The sequence below is a fragment of the Neolamprologus multifasciatus genome, chromosome 7 (genome assembly GCF_963576455.1).
Source record: "Neolamprologus multifasciatus chromosome 7, fNeoMul1.2, whole genome shotgun sequence".
NCBI classification, from domain to species: Eukaryota; Metazoa; Chordata; class Actinopteri; order Cichliformes; family Cichlidae; genus Neolamprologus; species Neolamprologus multifasciatus.
The window spans coordinates 27,796,632-27,819,545 of record NC_140445.1 but is presented as its reverse complement, the minus strand read 5'-3'; the positions used below and the strand labels follow the sequence as shown (position 1 = coordinate 27,819,545).

The 22,914-nt window shown below is 39.1% G+C and overlaps 1 protein-coding gene across 1 annotated transcript; it reads right to left on the bottom strand.

The window, feature by feature from the left end:
* Nucleotides 1-181: 181 nt before the first annotated feature.
* dbh (dopamine beta-hydroxylase (dopamine beta-monooxygenase)) lies at nt 182-19,385 on the bottom strand. Its single transcript, XM_085164628.1, has 12 exons — nt 17,791-19,385; nt 14,339-14,485; nt 12,283-12,540; nt 11,735-11,911; nt 8,297-8,399; nt 7,321-7,487; nt 7,043-7,186; nt 5,188-5,226; nt 4,774-4,833; nt 4,424-4,551; nt 3,995-4,154; nt 182-2,064 (listed from the first exon to the last, which is right to left on the bottom strand). The coding sequence occupies exons 1-12, from the start codon at nt 18,157-18,159 to the stop codon at nt 1,972-1,974; spliced, it is 1,845 nt and encodes a 614-aa protein (XP_085020754.1). The 5' UTR covers nt 18,160-19,385; the 3' UTR covers nt 182-1,971.
* Nucleotides 19,386-22,914: the final 3,529 nt, after the last annotated feature.

Here is a 22,914-nt window from a genome sequence, read left to right as displayed (position 1 = left end):
GTTTGTGGGAAGGTCCTTTGAAAAAGCTAATCAGGCTCAAGAGAAAACTATCCTTTATTAGAAGTACTTTGATATTAATGGCGGTGTTAATTCGACCTTTTACTTGGTTATACTAATACTCTGTAATGGGGGGTAAAAGTATTCTCATAACAATGCAGACATTTACAGAGAATACAATAACTGTTTGTGCTGATAATGATGACAAAATCCAGAGGCTTTTTTTTGTTTGTTTGTTCTCTAAATCTGAAGCAGACATCCTGGGAGAGAAAGGAAGGCAAAAAAAAAAAAGAAACACCCAAAGGCACGACGTACCAGGGAAACAAGACACTAATGAAGTAGAATAACAGAAGACAGCAGTTTTCAGAAAACAGTTTTGGGAAAAGATCTCCTTTGTCTTCTGATCCGTCCCCTCATGGTCATGGCATTTTGTGTTAATGTACCGCCTCTTGTTCTTTAACAGACAGAAGTTTGCTAAATAAGGCGAGCAGTTAATTTATGCATAGGTAAACCTCTCATTTTATCTTTGCTATAATTGCTTAATATTTAAATTTGAAACTAATAGTAAAGCAAGACATGACTCTATAGATGTCATGCTGGGAAAAATTAAGTTGATGAATACCTTGGCTTATATTGATTTTTTTTAAAGACTAAATGCTCTTAATGTACAGAGAATCTTATCTTTAATGTAGGTGCTGTTTTTTAGTTATAATTATTCTTAGTGTTTACACAAGTATCTAAATCTGGTTTGACACTCATAAGACAATGTTTTGTTTACTCTAACTTACACGAATACACTTCGAGTCCAGCACACACACTGTGAACAGCTCAGAAAAAGGTGTCTAAATAAGGGAAGGCATTTGTATGTGTGTTTCATGCTTCTCCCGCCGATGTTTGTTGAAACCGGTTCAGCACGAAATGTTTACTAATGTGGAATGATTCATCGATTCCGCTCACAAGGCCATTAATCATTGCAATGGTTGTTCTCAGGAGCAGTCTAGGTTAATAACGAGATTTATGTGGGAAATTTGAAACACGCTGATAAAACACTGCAGCTCTTTTATCACATTGTAGGTAGAGTTTCTGTTTCTTTTGTTTGTTTGTTTTTTAGCTTCTTCTTCCTGTAATATGATTAAACACTGAAAACCTCTCGATGGAAAACTAGCTTGTTGTTAAAATTGATCTTGTTATTGGATGTTTGGATGTACATTTGGACTGTGCGTTTATTATTAATGCTTAGAGAGAAAATATGACCAGTTTAAAATGAATAAAAAATGAGAGGTGGAAAGATGTGGCGGCCAGTCAAATTATAAAGCAAATGTTAACCCTCATTCATTTCTTCTGTCCAACGTGATTTGTGTTTTAATAAATGTCTATTTAACATTCAACACTTTGTGACATTCATTATTTATCCATCCATTTACTTTAACTAAGGAAAGGATAAAAATGTGTTTATTTTTAATTATTTTTATTTAATTTCTTGCCTTTGAATAACACTCAAGTCACTTATTATGCTGTGTTTAGTACAGATTGTAATTATTCACCAAATGACATCGTGTTTCCAGCCCAAATGTTTTGAGTTGGTCAACAGGATCACAGGGAACAAACATGTAGGTATTTTATGTCTCTGCACAAACGTAACATGTCTGTTGATAACAGCTACAAAAAAAACTGCCAGCATTATTTTAATTTAGTTTGATACCTGCCATTCCCAATTTGTAGAGTTTTAAATGGTTTCAATAGGGAAAAAATATGATTGTTACTAACAGAATTTATATGTACTAACGATAACACAGACTGCAGGAATTTATATAAGTATATAGTTACAGCAAGTAGATAACAAACACATAAAAACCAAGGCAAACTGAATCAAATTGTGGGAACTTGTTTGGGTTCCCACTCTTGAGATCTCCCTTTTCCTTGGGCTGAAACATCCTGCGAACCCCCTGCTGCTCACATTGAAGGTGTAAGGCATCAGTTGGTGCGAAGCGTGCCTCGCTTACAGGTGTACTGAGGTTTTTCAAGGACGGCGGTCACCGCTGGTATGGGCTGTTTGTCCCAGTCACCCTGGAAACACACATGATATGTTCTTAAAATTGAATGAATTATTTAATTCTGGGTGCTTTAAAATAATAGCCAGACGGTTTATGTTCTTCAGACAGATTTTATTGAAGTAATAACCTTGCCGCCACTGTCACACATTCCTCAAATTCACAAAATTATGAAATGCACATGAAGCTTTGGGACATAACTTTAAGACTGAAAATGCTAAATACTGTTAAGCTAAACAGTATAAATGCACAGTGACCATTTACAGGAAACACTGTGACTATGTACTACTACTTTTCAGAAAAAGAAGCTGGTGTGACTCTGATACATTTAAATACGTTCAGTGACCTTTAACTACATCTTGCTATTATCGGGTCACAAGAGAAGGCCATGGTCAGCAGAAATACTCAGATAGGCTGTTGCATTTAAATGATGCCCAGTTGGTACAAAAGGGCCCAAAGTGTGCCAAGAAAACATCCCCCACACCATTAGACTACTACCAGCCTGAACCACTGATACAAGGCAGAATGGATCCATGTTTTCATGTTTGTATCAGCAGAAATTGAGACCTGTCAGGCCAGGCAACATGTTTCCAATCTTCTTTTGTCCACTTATGGTGAGCCTGAATGAACTGCAGCCTCAATTTTGTGCTTTACAGTAGCTCGCCTGTTTCAAGATTCAGTGTGCCGTGTGTTCAGAGATGCTCTTTTGCATGTCTTTTACGTAAGTGTTTAACAAGTGGTCATCTCAGCCATACAGTTTTCTGTAAACCTTAGTAATGGTTGTGTTGGAAAATCCCAGTAGGTTGGCAGTTCCAGAAATACTCAGACCAGCAACAAGTATGCCAGGTTTAAAGAGTAATTTGTGTTCTGTATGTAATGCCTTGCACAGTGCTTAAAGCAGGTAGAGCCTGCTGTTGAGCCTAGGTTTTTCTTTGTTGAGCTTCACATGTTTGCTTCATGTTTTGTTAAAAACAAAACTTGGATATTTTGCTCGAGCTCATCCCTAAATTGGCTCCATTGCTCATTATCTCTTGCAAAGTTTTCAAGTGCCAAACAACATCTGCTGTATGTACTCTGCCATACAGAGTGCTGGCAGCTCAAATACTAAAACAGTGAGCCTGACTATAAGTGCAATTGTTGAATTACTGTGTTAATTTCTCTCATTACGGATTCCCTGAAAAAAAAAAAAAAAAAAAAAAAAAAAAAAAAAAAATATATATATATATATATATATATATATATATATATATATATATAAATGTATATATGTATCTTGAACACAGTTTTGCCCTCCAGTGGTGGCACCATAACTGAAATATGCCACATAAAAAGGTGTCAAACTAGTTAAAGAAGAGACAGATAGATGTACAGATATACCTTATTTCTAGAGAGACAGAATTGTTAATACTTCCGTATTTTAAATCATAAGATTAGATAGAAAAATGCAACTGGTGCCATTTTTCCAAAGTTGGTAACCACAGTATATTCGCTGACGGGGCTACTGACTAGTGCTATGAGAATATACAATATAATTTGAGAACATCAGATGTAGAGCGTCTGTGTTACTGACACATTTTATTTTAGTAAACATGATATCCGTTTATCCTTTACTTGTCTTAGTCACGCTCTGTTTGTGTATCCACCGAAACGCTGCAGTATGGTATATGTAACTGCTTTTCACTAACTGTACAAGTTAAGTTAAACTTCAAGACTAAAGCAAAATTTCTGACAGAAAACCTTGATCGAGGCTTCTTCACAGTTTGTAATTGATTTATTCTCTCTGATCCAAACAGCTTGTGTGCATCTGAGTTGATTTTACAAGTTAACAAGCTGTCTGTTCAGCTGCTCTGACTCACTGTCCCACTGATGTCTTCTTTTGAACTGGCCTAATTGGTGGCTTGGCAGTCTATTGTAGCGGGTGTATGTGTGCGTGACTGGGGACTTACAGGAAAGAGGCGTGCAGTCGACTGATTGCAGTGCATCGAGATGGGGGCTGTGTTATAAAGCGAGTCCAGCACTTCTCCGGTGAATTCATCCCACTCTAGTTGAGAAAACTGCTCCGTCACACTAACCTCACCACACACACACTGGTCATTTCCGTGGAACCTGCAGGGAAGGAGGGTAGGATGGAGAGGGGGAAGAGAGATTTGAAGGAAAGTCAATAAAAGAAGGAGGCAGAACGAGATTGAGAAAGGATTAGGAATCTGAGTTATCAGGACACAGTTTTACTTTTGGACAATGTAATCACCACACGTCCCCAGGAGGAGATGAATGCTGAGAACAAAAATGGCTTAGTCACATGTGAGAGGAAGAGGGAAAGGAGAAAGAGTAGCTAATCGTTTTAGGGAGCGGGAAATGTTGTGTGCCTGCACTACCTGTTAATGAAGTTAAAATATTTCTGCAGGTATCCTTGGTCAACGTGGCTCTTGCAGAGCTCCAGCTGGGTACGGGGGTAGTAGTGAATGTAGTTGACACACATTTCCTCCATGATGCCAAAACCACCCTGAGGAGACAAAGATATTTCAGACAGTGAAAATATAGTACACAGAGCAGATATAGGGTTGCCAAGACAGCGAGAACAAAAGAAATATGTTGAGTTTTGAAGGAGAAAGATGGAAGGAGATTAAAGAAGCTGCTCGTGGTTATCCTTCTGTTATTCACAATGATCAGGGTGAAATCCGGTAACAAGAAAGGTGTTTTTATATATTCAGAGTGCGCTGCTCACCACTGTAGGCTTGCTCCTATCTTCTGTGTTATAAGTACACTTTGTTATAAGTACGTCACCCTGTGGGATTAAGCACAGATATGAAGACATTCCACCACATTTTATATTTAGCAAACAACACTGATGATACTTTAAGATTACTGCCAGAAAATCATTCATGTAAGAGGTACAGTGTCCAGTCAGAGCTGCTGCTATTCCCAGGAGATGGGCCAAGCTGCCTATTGCTATTGCACTTCTGTTTAAACGCTTTCTACAGTAGTAAGCTACTCTAATTAAAAACTCTAGTTTCTAGCATTAAAAAAAGACAGTAATCGGAATCTATTCGTAGAACAAGCACAGTCGTGAAGTAAACAAAAACATGTTATTGCCTTTTGTAATTTCTGTTGAAAATACAGCCATTTGTTGGATACTTACAGGCAAAATGTTCACCATTTTCCTAAGAACTCGGATTGTCTGTATGAAAACAAAGACAAAAAGAAAGACAAAAATAGAGTTTTTCAAAATTAATAATAAGTCCTGCAAGAAGCTTCTGGGTTTAAGAAGCTTCTGGGCTGTAAGTGATGATGTAATGGTGAATGGGTGTTTGTCTCTCTGTGTTAGCCCATCAATAGATTGGCGCTATAACCTAAAAAGCAGCCTGCTGTTCAACCTATGACAGGCGTAGGATAGTCCCCTGGATGGATGGATGCATGCATGGATGTATGTATTGATAAAAGAGTTCACATTTACCACTGCAAAATGCAGTACTCTGCATAGCATCTTAATTTTAGGTATAACTGGATACTCTGTGTACAGCACAAATGCAGTAAGAAAAAACAGTGGCTGCTTTCCTTGGAGGCACCTTTCACAGTTATTAGCTTTCTCTGTTAAAAGGTCTATTAGCTTGGCTGAGACTGGTTTGATGCGGTTCTTATTGCTCAATAAGGCTGCAGGTGAAACTTAATCGGACATCAGCAGCAGCTGGACATTTTATTTGAGAATCTGTGTCCAGCTGTGTGTGTGTATTTGCCTCAGGATAGTGTGCATAAATAAAACACAGCAGATGTCGACAACTGATTAGATGTTTGGTTGATAGGTCTTTGCATATAAGGCATCCATCTATTACCCGACCTGCACCTTCACTCATTCATCAATGCTTTTCTCTAATATAAAGCCTGAAATGGAGGCAAACTGTATCTCTTTGCTGCTGCAAAGCTCCTGTAAAGGGAACTATTCAAAACCAGGATGCTGCTGAAGCTGAAGACTACATCACTATCTAGTGACGTCAATAGTGATGTCAGTGCTTATACAAGGTTGCTGATGGTCTTTAGATGTATAAAAATGTTAAGTGTTTTAAGTGTGAGCTTCTCTTTCGCTCCTGTTTTTTGGACAGGAGTGACTTCTGACTTTCATCACTAGATACGCTTTTTTGTTTTTTAAGAATAAGAATCTTTTTCAGTTACATATTGACTCTATTTTGAAATAGTTTTTCTAAAGCACGTGTCAAAACTTGTTGAACCTTTGCTCCCCAAAAATAAAAGCTACCCGATGCCTACAGCCAATTTAGAATCGCCAGTTAACCCAACCTTCATATTTTGGACTGTGGGTGGAGCAGGCACAGGGATGATGTGCAGTACTTTTATACTGAAAGATTTCAGCTGATCAGTAAGTTGGAACTGAGACTTGCTGAGAGACAGGAGTGCTAATTTGTACACCACTGTGCCATCCAATGTGTCCCAAGTGCTTTTTAATATTAAACCCAACATGTTATTAACCAGCCAGTGAAAATATACTGTAAAAGTATGTGATTTATTCCTATTTATTCCTATATATTTTAACAGAACATTATTAAATTACTCAGCATTAACGACAGGAAATTAGTAAGTAAATGATGAAGAAGTAATCTGATTGACTCTTAAACACATGTGTACATCATTAACAACATGCATGATCATGTATTCATTTGCATTTTAGCTGTTTTTCGCCTCTCTAGCTTATCTGTGTATCTCATGGCCTGTGTATAGTGTACACGGGTCACTTTACCGCAGTCCAATCAGACTTTACTTTTTTTTTTTAATGTTGGAGAAAGTAGTAAAAGGGTAAAAAAAAAAAAAAAAAGACTCTGGTTTAATTTACCAAATATTTGTTGTGAATAAGCTTTGAAGCACACATTTCTTTGAGCTCTAAAATAAAGGCCACCTTAACCCAGTCTAATTTAAGACACAGTGTGCAAAGGTGCACACTTTGCATAAACACACCTCTGCATAAACAGAGCCCTGCTATCTCCCACCTGGTAGTGCGTACTGAAATGCTGGTCTTCCTGTACCACCTCCAGCTCTTTGCCTCCCCTCACCAAAATCGTCGTCACCCCACGCCCTGCCAAGTGGGTGTGCAGCTGGGAAGCAAATACATAGATTCCACCTGAAGGCAAAGCCTGGGTAGACAGAGAAAGAGTCAAGCTGCATCTTACCATAGAGACAAAGAGAAAAAACTCGGGAAAAGAAAGACATGTCAGCCAAAATCCCCCCAGCATTTTAACTATAAATAATGAAGTAAATCTGTACATACTGTTTGGGTACACTTGGAGGTGCAGTATCCACTGAGGTAAAAGGTGTGTTGTTTAGGTGGGATAGCCATTACAGGAGTGTAAACGAGGCCCAGCTCCATAATCCCTGCATCGTAGCGCCTCAGGCTTGGGGTGTAATACAGTCGTATCCCTGATGAGTCACGCCGGCCTGTGTGAAGAATATTAAAATATTAGAACACATTTAGCATATCTTCAGTTAACTACTTACTTTTAGATCATTTTAAAACATTTGATAGCCAGAATAGTCTTGTATTATACCAGACTAAGAATACACATAATTTAAAAAAAAAAAAGGAATTTATTTCAGGTGCTTTTTGTGTGCTACAACAACAGATCTTGGAAGGAGAGTAACAGAAACATAAAAAGAGGATTATAAGGTAAGGTCTAGTTAATATGTAATTATATACTGTAATATGTAGTATGTATGTTTGGCTCAGGTAAATATGACTCCTCCTATTTTCTGTCAACTGTTTAGACAACACAGTATAACAACCTCTAAAACGCTTGCTATGTGCAATTTGTTAGCATAAGATATTAAAAGGTGATCTTGGTGATATTTCTGAAATTAATTTAATAATTCAAGAGGAACCCTCTTGGTCCAGGGGTCCAGCTGGGGACCTTTGTTGAATGTCATCCTCCACCCTTGTTCCTTGTTTCCTGTTATTGAAGACCTGTGGTTTCTAAATTATTTTAAATCGCAGAAATACTGTATTATAAGAGCCAGGGCTGAAAAAGTAAGAAATACTTGGAAGATATCTGTGTATTTCAAGGTTTGATTGGGATAAGGAAGACAAAGTGGGTCTGCACTGACAGAGTTCAAGACAACCCTGTGGATCTTGGAGAGAGATACTACACAGAGAGTCCTGCTGCTGCTATGTGTGTGTGTCAAAGAAAGTGAAAAACATTCTTAGAGGCATGCGCCTGAAGTTTGCTTGTTCACATATATACTGTATGTACCGGATATAAGGAGAGGGTTGTGGTAATGGACCTCCAGACGGAGGAATCTTGAGGAACCTGGTCCACCCATAGCCAAGCCTGCATCAGGAGGATAGTAGAAAGCCTGCCAATACACACAAATACACACATATTTATGATTTTTTTTAAAGATCATATCACAGTTTTTTTTCACATATCATACAACAGGGCAAAAACATTTTCAGGTTTCCTTTAATCATTTTTTATATGCTTGCAATATAATGTTCCATCTATCCATAAGCATCATTCTTCTGTTCTCATAACATGTGATCGCTTCGTCAAAGCAAGCTCTCCTTGTCCCGCTCAATAGAATTCTTGCTGAAGCCCGTAAAGAAACAGGGATACCTATGCACAACCAAGTACATAGTTTAAATCTGTAAATTAATTTATGTAGCACAGGCTATTACAGACAGCTGAGAATTTTTTTGTCATGTCATGTATAATTATGACTTAAATCATGTGTATCTATATTTTTCTTATAGAAAAAGAAATATTTTTTACAAAAAAGAAAAAAAAATACTACAAATAAAAAAGGCTGTATTCCTCGGGATCATATCAGAGCCACTGCCTTCATCGATTACATAGAGAAATCCACGTTAAGCTTTAATCTTGCTCTCATGTCCTAACATTAAATCCTCTGAAACATGTCCCTTGCACACAAACGCACCTTTTTCTTCTGTGCTATTCTCCCTTTTTGCATTCTGATAGCGTCATTCATTATTGATTTTCTTCTCTTCAGAACTTCCTTCACTCTATTTTTCTCTTTTTCTCTTGTTTTGCATGGCCACGTTTCCCTTCTGATGCGGTGCCGAGGAGAATGAAACAACACTATTAAGAGGTGATGAAAGAGGCCTGAATATTTCCCACCTAATCTTGTCTCCACAGCTCACAGCTCACAAAAGGCATCCTGCTTGTTTTTGTTTAGCTGGCAGATAATCCAATCGGAGAGGGGCCAGGCTGCCTGTGATACAGTGGGGAGTAGTGCAGACAAATATGTTGACAGCCTCACCATTCCTTGTCTGCTTTGCTTCTTGTGGCCAGCAGTAGGCTACCAAAGTATGGTAGATTAATAGCTGATAGATGACCGACTGACTATGTACATGACTAATTCATAACAAGCGTCACCTCCCCTGTTTATGAGAGGTCCTTTCAAAAATGTAAATCTCCTAAAGAAAACGACACAAATCGTGGAACCTGGTTAAAAATAAAACAAACTGGCGATATGATGATGTTTTATCACTGCTATGCAATCTTGTAGTGACTTTCAGAGGTAATAAGGACATGACTCCAAAACTCTGCAACCAGATGCCACAAAGAAAACTTCTAAAATGTTATAATTATTATTAGATTTCACTACATAATAATTAAAGATGAATGAAAAGCTTAATGGCATTAAAGATGCTGATTTACGTTCATTTGTAACTCTGTATTTTTATACTTGGTTGTGGCGGAGGTGTGGTCCCGGGCGCGGCTGCAGGGGAGGAGTGGTGCAGTGAGCTCAACGGGGCGGTGCTGGAGACGCAGGTGAGAACAGCTGATGGCGTTTGGACTGATGAGGGTCCCTTTTATAGTGAGACGGGAGAGGAGCGGAGGAGAGGCTGGAAATCAGCTGAGACCGGAGCTGTCAGACTGTGGTCGGTCATAACATATGTAAACGATAAATAAACGTGGCATCTGGCGACAAAGAACTGTGCGTGTGTGTACGTGTGTGAAGTGCATTTCACATTGGTGTTTGAGTTCATAGTTTAGTCCTTATTTATCTTATACTGGACCTTACATCATCCCCTTTAGTTCCTCTGCTGTCTGAAACCAGACAGTTTAGCTCTCCTCGGGTTGGGGGCCCCATCTCTTAAAGCCCCCTTTTTTCTGATCGGGTGCACCTCGCAAACACCTGGTGCTTTTCTATTTTCTCGTACTTCTTCCTTCTGATGGGGCTGTGCACTAGGACTGCCACAAGTACAATCCTTGACAATCACCACGATGTCTGGTTGATTGGCCAGAAGCTACTTGTCTGTCTGGAAATCAGAGTCCCACAGGACCTTACCCCTGTTGTTCTCAGCCACCTTTGGTGGTGCCTCCCATTGATGTTCATGTACACAATGCCAGCCACTTACTCGTGCCTCCGTGTAAGCATCTTACATCCTGCTACTATGTGGTGAATAGACTCTGGGACATCTATGCACAGTGTGTGGCAGACTCCAGTCTCCATGGATGTGGTCCTTAGGGCCTGTTCTTGTGCTGGTATAATCAGAGCTCTGTACTGTCCTTTAGGCCGACATTTTGTAGCCACTAGCAGGATTTTTTTTAATGTCAGTCACTTCAGTCAGTGGTACATCTTATGCAGGGACTTAGTCCTCCACTATAGTTCGTCTTCCTGTTCCTCATCACTGTGTGTCTTCAGCTGCCTACGGCACTTGGTGTACAGTGTGACCTTGGCAATGGGGGACAGCAGAGCTCTGAGCAGAACTCCTTTTTAACTTTGGTTTGTTCGCTACTCAAACTTTTTAGGTGCTAAATGTTCCACACTGACTTCTTTGTTCTGAAAACAGCTGTCTTCTACAGCTGGAAATGAATTTGTTGAAGGTAAAAACTGTGGACAGGGAAGTGAAAGCAATGAGAAAAAAAAAGGCAAGCAAGTTTTTGTAGAGGGAAGGCAAGCCTCAGAATAAGGTAGCAGTTTTGTGAGTTTTGTGATTGAAAAGAAAAACAAATCACTAACAACAAGTACTGTTTGGGTTGCATCTGTATTTTTCTGCTTCTTAAAAAGCCATCCCAACCCATGTTCTCTAGTAGCAAACACTTGGAGAATTCAGCCTCACAATGATAGGAAGAGCCAGAGTTAAAGGATAGAAAAGTGGCACTGCTATAAACGGCTCGCTGCAGCAAGCCAAGTTATTCCTGTTTCAACTTTTCTGACACCTTCTCCTTACCTCCTCACTGCCGTTTTAATTTGTGTCTCCTATGACGATATTTGTGCTTCCATGTAAGCATGAATATTTCTGTGTGAGTGTGCATCCCACATGCAGACTGTCTCCAAGCTCTTAATAGATATGTGCTGCGTGTGGGCTCATCTATACAAGATTTTATTATACAAGATTTTATGCTGGCAATTCTAGGCTTGGATATCACTTGCGTAGGAGTTTTTGTTTATCTCCTATTATAGGTACAAGCATTGGACCAAAAACTTTCCCAACTCTGTGTTTCAATTAAGCACTTGCTATATGTATTGAAAAAAAACTTTTTTAAAATAATGTTTATGTGGGTGTCTGTCTTTTTTTAAAAATTATTTTCCCTTTGTGGCTTATCTGTTTTGCAGATTGAAGACATTTGGGTTAGGAATTTAAGCTTATTTGTATTTCATACTGAGGCAAGGTAATGTCATTCAGACAGGAGTAGGAAGGTCAGTATTTCCCATCATACCTCAGCCCCCATAGCCCATGCAGCTAGCACGTGTCGGCAAAAGTTGAGGTTTTTCGGCTTCATTTTGTCATCACAGGAGCCGCTGTACGCTGGAACTGCAGGGACATCCGGAGAACACTCAAACACTTCTATGTGATGCACGATGGCCTCGTTCCCTGGAGTTATCGCCGACTCATACTGAAAGAAAAAAAGAAAATGTATATGTATTTTTATGCGAGACATGTCAATACTGTTGTGGCAGGAAGTTACAGGCTGAAATGTATCTGTTTCTTTTTGCTGTCATGTAACATTAAAGGCATTACGTTCCCATATGTGCCGAGGATTTCTTAGTAATCTATATCACTAAAAATGCCTGTGAAAAGGGTTATTTTTTGTGTTGACACATCTGCTTTGTGGCCATGCTGGGTATTTTGTTTGATCTAGCTTGTAGACATGGAGAATAATGGCTGCCTGTGCACAGTCATCTGAAACACCCCCTCAGCTGTGTGTAAAAAGACTCTTCGCTGAATATTTCTGTTTTTAGAAGCTTTTTTTCCTTTCTTTTTTACCATAACAATGTGGTTCTTGGCCAAATTTTCCGGCAGGTTGTGGATGTAGCACCAGTAGGTAGTCTCTTGATTTGGTATGATGACATTTGGTGCCACTACATCTAACATTTGTACGTCTGGAGGTAGGGTAGGTGGCGGCGTGTCGGGACGCAACATCAGGACTCTCTGTACACCTGTGCGGATCTCGGACAGGTTTAGCTTCTCCAGTGAGGCAAGTGGTTTATCCAAGAAGCCGTAGATGATGTGCACAGTCCCCTCCTGACAAATTAGAGCAATCACAAAAGAAAGAGTGTTTAATGGCCACAATAGGAGAATATGAACCTCCATGATGTGCATTTCTACTTAAGCGTCCCTTCATTTTTATTAGGCTTTAATGCCTTCTGAGGCAAGCACAGCAAACTTTTCATTATGTTGTCATAGTGATGAGCCTTGCTTTGGTGCATCTGACTTAAAAATCTAATGTGGTGCCATGGAAACTATAATCATTATAATGTTCATTCCATAATTCAGAGTATTTTATATTCACACCTTAAATTAATCAGGTTCACAGCAATGAAAATACTGCAAAAGTGCAGGCACGTGCAGACGCATGCACATAGGCCCTGTCTCATTAACATGCACAGTGCAAAGACAATGTGTTACACTGATGCGCTAACTCAAATACTTTCTGTCTGACACTCATGATTTTTCCTCCTTCTCATCACCTTCTTGTTATTTTGGCTTGAGGCCAAAACCAGCAAGTAAAATCATGCTGTAGTTCAGTCAGACGCGATCTGTGTAGCACCTTGTCATACAGATTATTGCCATACAAAGTGATTTAGAGGTGAAAAAATCCAAAAGACAGCAAAAACTACAGTCCCGGAGTTACAGTAAATTATTTTTCAACTTAGTCAATAAAGTTAATTAAACAAACAAAAACAAAATGTGTGCTCACGGAATAAAAGCCAGCACAATGACCTTAATTTGAAGAATACTTAAAGCACTTCCTGGATTTAAATTGTTTTTGTTTAGAGTGCTCCTTAGAGGGGATACATATAAATTAAAAATATATATAGAAGAGCTTAGAGGCACTGTCTTTTAAACAATATTTAAAATACATTTATTCTTACAGCGTAGCCGTGTTCAACCTTAAAAAAAAACAACAACTCAAGTTTCGACAGGGAGTTAAACAGATTTCATTGAATCAATGATTCTTTTCTGGCATTGTTCCACAGATAGGAATTTTCTCCTTCCTCCAATCCTACAATGTGGTCAAGATGGTATCTAGCCATCACAGGAGGTAATTAGCATACGTCTAGCCTACATATGACAAACAAGGTTTTACAGTAAATAAAGTGATGAGCGGCAAATTAGCATCAGCATGCATCTTTGTCTGAATTTAAATGACACATCACACGTCTGCTGAATTGCCAACATCTCCTTTCAATGTGAAGAGGCGCCAGTCAAAAGAGACTAAACCAACTGGAAGGTTTTTAGATTTACAAATTACAGACTATTAAATATCCTGGCTTACATGAGGACTTCGCTGCCTTTTTAAAACCTTGTTTGTCATTTAAAATGCTTTTATAGTATGTGCAATCAGTTGTATGTTGCTTAAGAATTTGAGGGCTTGCTGAAAACCACTGGGAGGTTTTTTCAGGTTGAACAACACCCATAACTATGGGGTTCTTCAGTAATAGGTAACTTACGTGCTCATTTCCTAACTGAGTTTATCTGATGACTTCTGGCGTGCACTCCTTTTCCTCCGTTCACCTTTACGTGCGGGAGCAGTTCAGATTTAGCAGTTTGTAAGATAAATTGTTGCTTTGGGGAGTTTTATGCATTTATTTATTCACTGCATTCTAGTGGGAAAGCCGTGATGATAGCCAGCCTCTCTTTCTGAAAACTGTAATTGTGAGCAATATTTTAATAATCTTTGGTTTTAAAAAGGAAAGCAAAATTGCACCATCAAATTCATAAATAAACCACCTAAAGAAAGAGTCTCTTACTAGGTTTCTCCTGAGTACCAGAGCTTTAAAGAGCAGTGACATACACTAAGAATATAAACTCTTCACACCTCTATGACGTAGTCTCTGGGATCGCAGGTACTGAATGGTCTTTTGAAGAGCAGGTAATATCCTTCAGCTTTCTGTTTGGCTTCAATCAGGTCGTAGTCTTGTTGGCTGTCTAGTGATACATGACCCTTGCTGTCACTCCAAGCATCCTGCAGGAGAAGACAGAATAAGTCTGGTTAGGTTTTGAATAACACGCAACAAATAGCAAAACAAAACATTTGAGAACACAGCGATAAGTTAGAGTCAACACTGAGCAACCTATTCTCAAACTGAGGGTTTGAGTCTAGTAATTAAGGGAAACAACTCATTCTCATTTTAAAAGACATACTGAGGCTACATTTTTTCAGGGAATTTCATTATTCTGCCATTAATGAACAAATTTCGGGAGAATTACGGGTGTGTGCAAAGCATGTAGCTGCTTGTTTCTTAAGTGGTGAAAAAGTTACATCTAGGAGAAAAATATTGGAGTTGTTTGGCAAGTAATTATAATCCAGTTAGAGAAATCATTGAAAGTGTGCCAGCTTGTGTTTTAGAGCCATCCAAGCCTGGTGTACACGATATTCTACTTCTCTGCCAGGAGGCTTTGCAGCAGCTCAGCTCGCTCTATCCACTTCTGTTATGTTTCTCACATTCATACCTGGCCAGAATAGCACCTAAGATCTCTTTCTTTATTTCCGTCTCCCTCTCTGTCGCTCTTATGTAACTGTTCTGCACACACTCCATAGACTTTAAAGCTAGCAATTCTGAAAACATACAGTATGTACAAGTCAGGGGGAAAATGTTCATATTAAACAACATGTGCTATGTATGCATGTATGGAATTCACAAGCTGTGAGCTCTACAGATGGCTGAGACACAGAGTTATACAACTATTTTAAAAAGTGTTGAAGCCACAGTTTATGTGTTATCTAGTCTTTTTATTTATTTGTTGTTGTTGTTTTTAAAGGAATCTCCACTGCGTGTGAATGAGTGGAGGAATCTTTTGTCCCTGCCCTCTGAAAAAGCACAGATCAGTGTATAAGTTATGATAGAGGTCTTTCAGTCCTGGGTCACACAATAAACATGTTGGTAAATGCAGTGGGTAAAATTAATGTTGATTGTCAGTTTTTTTCCCTAGTGTCATATAAACGAAATTAAGACTTGAGACATTTGCTAGCTTTTTTTTTTTTTAGCTGCTGAATGCTCCAGTGTGTGCACAAGGTAGTGGGCAACTCTTTCTAACATCCTCTTTCCCCCCTGAGCAGGTAGGTGGGCTTTTAGAGCTTTCATCCAAGTGCAGGTGAGAATGATCCTACACAAGGAATAAAAAAAAAAGATAACATTTCAGAACAGACAACCAAAGAATGACAGGCTTGATACAGATGAAGAGCTATTGAGACTAAACTGATAATTCTCTGTAGTTTTATCATTACCAAGGACTCTTAACACATCATCATCTGGTACAGACCATTATAAAAATTTTTTATTGTTTATATTTGCTTTAATACTCTAGAAAAGAAAATCCAATTTACCGTTATTTGCATTTGTTTTATGCTATTTAATGTTACTATATCTAATATAGCAGCTGTAAATGGCTTTGCATTAACAACTGTTCATAACTGTCATACTGCTGGACCCACAAGTTTTGAGTTCTGTGGACTTTGAAATCTTATTTATTATGTTTTTTAGCTTTTTAAATGTCTTATTATTGTCTTTCTTTTAGCTTTAAGTTCTATTGGGGTGGCTGTAGCTCAGGTGGTAGAGCAGGTCATCCACTGATCGGAAGGTTGGTGGTTCAATTCCTGGCTTCCACTAGTCTACATGCCAGATATCCTTGGGCAAGATACTAACCCCAAATTGCTCTCCGATGCATCCATCGGTGTGTGAATGTTAGCTATGAAGCACTTAGAAAGATGTGCTTGTGCGAATGGGTGTAAATGTAAATGGGTGAAGGTACAGGCACAAGTTGTGTAAAACGCTTTGAGTGCTCAGATGAGTAGAAAAGTGCTATATAAGAACCAGTCCATTTACCATATTGTGTATTTATTTCATCTTCCATACACACTGCTGTGAAGATCATAGCAGAGATTTTTTTTTCATCAATCTATTGAAAGTCCAGAGTTTCTGAGTTCCTAATTGTACAGAAATGGTTCAAGCTTGAGTATCCAGTCACTGAAAAGTGTGTGAATATATGTGCGTGTGTGTGTGTGCGTGTGTGTGCGCGCGCATGTGTACGCGTGTGTGTGTGCATGTGTGTGTGTGTGTGCCTGAGAGGGAGCAAGAAAGAGAGGGAGGGAGGGAGGGAGACAGTGGAACAGCAGTGACCTTTCTTCTGTGGGTAATTTTGAGGGAAGAACGATGGAACTGGGGAAGAAAGAAAGTCAGACAGGAGGCAATCGATTGAACAAGAAAAGACTTACAATGATGCGAGTGTTACATGTAGACTGTAGATGCTTTTAAAAGGTGGGAATGCTAGACACTGACATTTATGGAAATATTTCAGAATTAAATGAAGGCATATCTTTGAAATTAAGTATAAATGATACAAATTGTTTAAATTTTACACTACTCCTTATTAATTCATAAACATTCTTATAACATGTATCCTCATTTTAAACTGGATAATTCCATGTCAAGATCCAAAAGCATGCAGCTTGTTGATATACATGTAAAATAAATGTATTGTACTTAATTTTTTTTCCCATCTTATTGAAGGAAACAAGAAAATTGTCTGTAATAGATATGGATTATTGGAACGTATTAGCACCACATGCATTGCCTGTAGCTGAAAAATAAGTGATATTCCATATTTTGATAACTACACCACTTAGACTCTGTTCTTATGTTACTATTATAAAATATTAAAGAAAAAAATCTAAAGGAGAAGGAATGAGAATTTAAACACATTCTGGTGCTTTCATTAATATTTCCACATAAACTCATTAGGAATACTAAAAGAGTGGGGAAAAGTGTAAATCCAAACATTTTTATTGCTATGTATATTATTTTTAAGGACAGCGTATTAGAGAAAAAGTTGGAAAGTCTGGCAAAAAGAAAATGAGGTAATATACATACACATCTTAATCAGCACAGGATTCAACTTTGATATGCTAATATCTGCTAATAATTCCCAGATGAATTTCAGCTATTAGTGCTGTTTGAGTGATTTCCAATTAGTGCAGACCGCCTGCATCCTTTGTGACTATGTGATCATGAAGCACACCATCCGCCGGCTCCTTCTGCAAAAACACCAATCTCACACTCCAAGGACCACAAGCAGATGATTTCTGAGAAAGAGGAAAATCTCCCCTCTTTAAGGACTTCCGTGTAATCCCTGAGCATTTATGAATATGGCAAGCTAACTTGCAATAAAAATTGGCAAAGGGAGCATGATAGACTCTTTTACCTACTAAAATTAACGTCCTTTTTACAGAGTCTTATGAAGATAAAATACACACATCTAGGGTTTACTTACTCCAAAGTAGCTCTGGGTTCCAGAGTCCCACAGCACCAACAGGTCAGCATTGGTCAGCTCTCCCCGATCGGACATCCCCAGGACCACCCCGTGTCTGAGCTCTGCAACCCTCAGCTCCATATAAATCTCCTGGTTGGTGTAGCTGACATTCCAAGCCAGCTGGAGCTCCCCACGTGGATCAAGGGGCACACGGAAAGGCATGGGGAGAGGTGGGAGAGGGCGAGAGGGGTTTGGTTTAAGGCTGGACACTTCAACAGGATTGTTGGGCGCCTGGTAAGAAGCCACCAAGATGACCATTAGAGCAGCCAGGGCAGTAAAATACATGATGGTTATGTCCTGAAGGCGAAGGTTTTTGCTGAAGAGCCGCATCCCCAACGACAGATCGTAATGAGCTTAAGTAAAACAGCGAACAGAGTCTCTCAGGTTTTCTTTCCACCTCAATTTCTTTTCTTTCTCTTTAACCGAAGTTGAACTGGAATTCAATCCAAAATGTTTTGTGGAAACTTTTTCTCCAGAGCTGTAAAATTCTCCAAACTCAAGCACTCACTGTGTTTTTCTTCTTTGCATTCTGGCCACGGCATAATCCCTTTCGGTGGTCATTCGAGGATTGTTGTTTTTTTTCTTCACGCGTTTTCTATCCTCTCAGGCTCTCGTTTTCTGAAAAGTTTGACTTTCTTTTAAAAACCACCAGTTTCCCAGTGTTTAGGTTTCTCTGTCTCCAAGCCTTTTTGGGTATTGTCTCTGAGCAACTGCCTGGTCTCTGTCTGTCTCATCCACCTCTCTGGTTTTTAAGAGACTCCTCCCTAGTGATTTGTCTGTTTTTATCCAGCCTAATGGTATTACATTTGTTGAGGAAAATTGGATTGTATTCTTTAGGCCCTGGGGTCAACCATGATTCTGCACATCTGCCAGACCCTAATTGATCCAAATTCAACCATGGACATTATCAGCGACAATCAGCTCCAGCTAACCAAACTTTATTGCTAACTCCATCTTTGTCGTTTTGTCGTTTTGTCTTTTTGCTCGGTAAACATGCATCATATTAAAATTTTGTTTTACACCTAGCTTTTTTGGGTATTTAAAAAGGCAGATTTAGGGGGCAGCAAACGGTTCGGGAGGAGTAAACGGGGCATTAACTTATTAGGCCCATTCCTTAAGCCACTGCCTGAGGCTGCAGAAGACCTAATCAAGCTGTCAATTATGGGGTTCAAAAGCAGAAAGGACATGGTTTTAAAGGTTAGAAAAGTCCCTGCGGAAACCTGTTTGTGTGTCGTGTATATCTGTGTTTGCATGTGGCAAAATAGAGGACGAATTGGAAGAATGAAAGACTGCTATCACAGTATTTCTACCTTCTGCATATATTTGAGTATTTTTGCATCAGATAAGGAAATAATGGGTTGATATTTGAGAAGGATTGTCAGGCTAGCTGGAAGATACTGCTGGCAAGATTTATAGGAAAATGCCGGGCACGTATTCCCCTTATACATGACCTTTTACATTTCAACGAGGCACTGGTGAGCTATACGGGTGTAATCCAGAACCCAGTGGCTGTACTTTCAGGTTTCAGGTACAGGTGCACACTTCTGACTGTACACACCCCCCCCCCAAAAAAAATAAAAAATAAAAAATTAAAGTACTGACATTTAGTCTGGTTTCCGGCTATTCGGATGGATGGGCATTTTACAGGAAATGCAATTTCTGTTCCACATTGGTTCAGCGCACGTCTATCTTTTCTATAGACGTAATTAAATCACTTTCCCTAAATATCAGGGGCTAGTTGTCTTCAATCAATATGCAGATTTTGTGTATTCAATATTGCACATGATGTCTGACTACGTTTTCTTCCCAGAAGAGACTCATTATGAGAAAGGTTTAGATCAGAGCAGACAACGGACAGCAGATGAGAAAGGCTGGTTAATGTAATAAACTCTGTTACTCCCTGAGGCAAAAAAGATCTGTGTGTCCTTTTAGTGTCTCTGGCCTTCATTTGAGGCTCAGTAATCCTCTCTCTCTTTCTCTTTACATCTCTCTGTTTCTGTAAAATAATTGTCTCTTTTTTTATCTTTCACACCACCACCTTTCAGCCTCCTGTTTTTGCTCCATTACACTGCTCTGTATTCACTACTGATCACTCTGTTCCCATCACTTCTTGGCTTCTCATATCTCATACATGCGCACTTATCTTTCCGCTGCCACTACTGATGTGTCAGCAAACAAAAACAAGATGAGACGCCGTAAAGTCAGCTGGGATCTGGAAGGAAAGGGCGAGGGGAGTGGGGAACAGATTTAGAATAAATTAGGCTTCTTTGTCTGATTATATTTGCTTTGAAAAAAAATGAGGTTTTTAGTCAATGTGACATTATCATGTCTAGATCAATGTGCATATTGCCTCCAACACTTCTGCACCATGCACTGATTTTGAGGCATGATAAAGAGAAGCACTAACTAGAAAACAATTATACTGGGGATGAAAAACCAGATTATGAATATCGTATTATTGCATTCTGTTAAGCTAAGGAATGGTTTACATTGCATTTAAAGTCTGTGTGCATTTGTACATGTGTACATTTTTGCATTTCATGTAAAAATGTTTATACTATGTTTTTACTAATGTCTGTACCTTCTTAAAAATATCAATCTACCAAAACTAAATGATGAAGACATTTTGGCTCTGGATTTATCTTTTTCAGAAGCCCTGCAGCATCTCCCAAACAATAAAGCTCCAACTTTGCTGCTGGTTCAGGGCACATCTGCTTGCTGACACCTTGAAAGTAGAGGGTCAGTGTGTGTGCATGTGTTTTTATGTCTCTTTGTGTGTCATTAGTGGGTGGATGAGAGTGAGTGAATGAGCAAAGGGTCTGTATGAGTGTATGTGTGCATGGCTGGGTCTGGGGCCTGCTGACCCTTCATCCCTGTGGGACATGGTCACCACTCCCTACTGGACGCTTCTGCCCCTCCCTGAGATGCAGGTCCTTGTTGGTTCTCAACTCGTACCAGGGTGGCTGGCCTCTAGGAAGGTTGACTGCCCATTTGCTATTGTCCTCTGGGACTCTCACCCTTTGGCCACGGACACCCAATCTGGGGCCTCCCTCTTTCTCCTGCTTGGATGGATGTTGCAGGTGTTGCCAACATGTGTTGCCTTGGGTCTTTGGTACACTTGGGGGCTGTGGATGGCGTGGTTGTCCTGGTTACATATGCCTCTGGTTCTTGGGGGCTGTTATTGCAGCTTCCCACCCTCATTATCAAGAACATTTGTGACAAAGACGTATGCTCAGACTCTCTCTTGCGCTCTCTCCCTCACACACACACATTCATTACAAGAAGACTGTTTATTCATGTGTCTGTTTATTTTCAAATGTTTGTGTTCCAGGCGCTATATGTTTGTTCTTTCTTACAGGTGCAGCAGCTGGAGGTACTTTGTGCATTTCTTTTTGTACTGTATCCTTTTATTATATTTCCCCCTATTTCCCTTACATATATTTTCATATTGGAACAAGGGCAAAATTATTAGTAAATACCTTTAGTATAAGGCAGTAATGACACAATGATGAGCACAGTCTAACTCAGTAACTGATAAAGTCTTAAATATGAATCAAAAAGCATGGCTGGATTAAGCTTGCAGGTCAAACAAAACATTCTGTTTGGTCTAGCCATTTTGGCTTGCCTCTCTTTAAGGACATCGTCACTTTAAGCCAACTCTCCTCTCATTGGCTGCCCTTTGTTGATAAAAGGTTTGATCAGCATTGAGAGCATACTGAAGCCTTTTGGCCTCGCAGGGATTAATTGTACAGAAGATGACTTTATTATACAAAACTTTGTCCATTACTAACACGGGCATTTACCAATGTAAGACTATATAATGAAAAATCACAAAAGGCTTTAAATGTGTTTCCCTCCACCAGCTTTTCTCATGGGGTAAGCACACAAAAGCCTGTGTGGAAGCACAATGAATGAAAGATTATAGAAAAATGAGTTTTGTACTTCACTACAGTGGAAAAGTTAATTAAAGCAGAAATGCAATGGAAAACAGCCCTGCATCTCACAATAGACTTTTTCTTTTGAGTGACATCTGTTTGTACTGCATTCACTACATTCACTTTGCTTCCTGTCCCTGTAATGTCTGCCTTTCTGTTGTTTTACATCTATTCTTCTTGTTTGTTATGTATTCCTGTTGTCTTATTATTTATGTTTCCTGCACAGTTGGTGTGGAGCACCCACAATTTCACTGTACATGTACAGTGACAATCAAGAACTATTCTATTCTATTCTATTCTATTCTATTCTATTATAATCTAGTCTTTATGAATATATGAGAATATGTTCAGTTTTCTACATCAGTGCAACTTTTAAGATTTGACATGTAGTCTTTTAATCATGTCATTGTCTTGCATCATCGTCTTCTGTTGCTGTGATTTAATGAACTGTGACTATAGGGAATTTCATTCCCTGGATGGGAAATTAAATTAGATCATATTAATATCAACAAATCAAATGAATAAATTTGTTCTACTGTTGGCATGGGATCTGTTTTTGAGTTATATCATACTTTAAGTATTTAAAGTAATGCAATATTTGCAAATGCAATATTTGCTGAACAATGACTGTTACAACAACAAATGACAATGAGGGAAAGGCTGTGTAACTGGCACAGTACTGACTGTGTTAAAGTTAGCTAATGTTAGTCACAATGAGCTACCAGAGTAAGCAAAACTGGAGCATCAAGCCCCAGAGTGTAGTGAAGTGAGAAAGATTGTTTTATTGATTGTGAATTTCAATTTTCTGTTACTCAACGAGGATTGTTTTACTTCTTCTTTCTAAAGTTACATATAGTGTCACTTAGACTTCAAATGCTCACCCAGTGATCCTGTGATTCGGGCCCCTAAGGGTGTGGGGCTCCAAGGTAGTAGCCCACTTTTGCTTGTCTGTTTGCTAATCCAGCTTTGAGGGGGAAGAGGACTGTACTAAGATGTGGAATTAAACTCCAACAAAACTGATGTTACTTAGTGCACTTTTATTAAATTCTGCTACTGAATCAGAAGCCGAAGCTTTCACAGACTGGCCACTCTGACACACATCACCTTGTTTGCAAGTGTGTATACACACACACACACACACACACACACA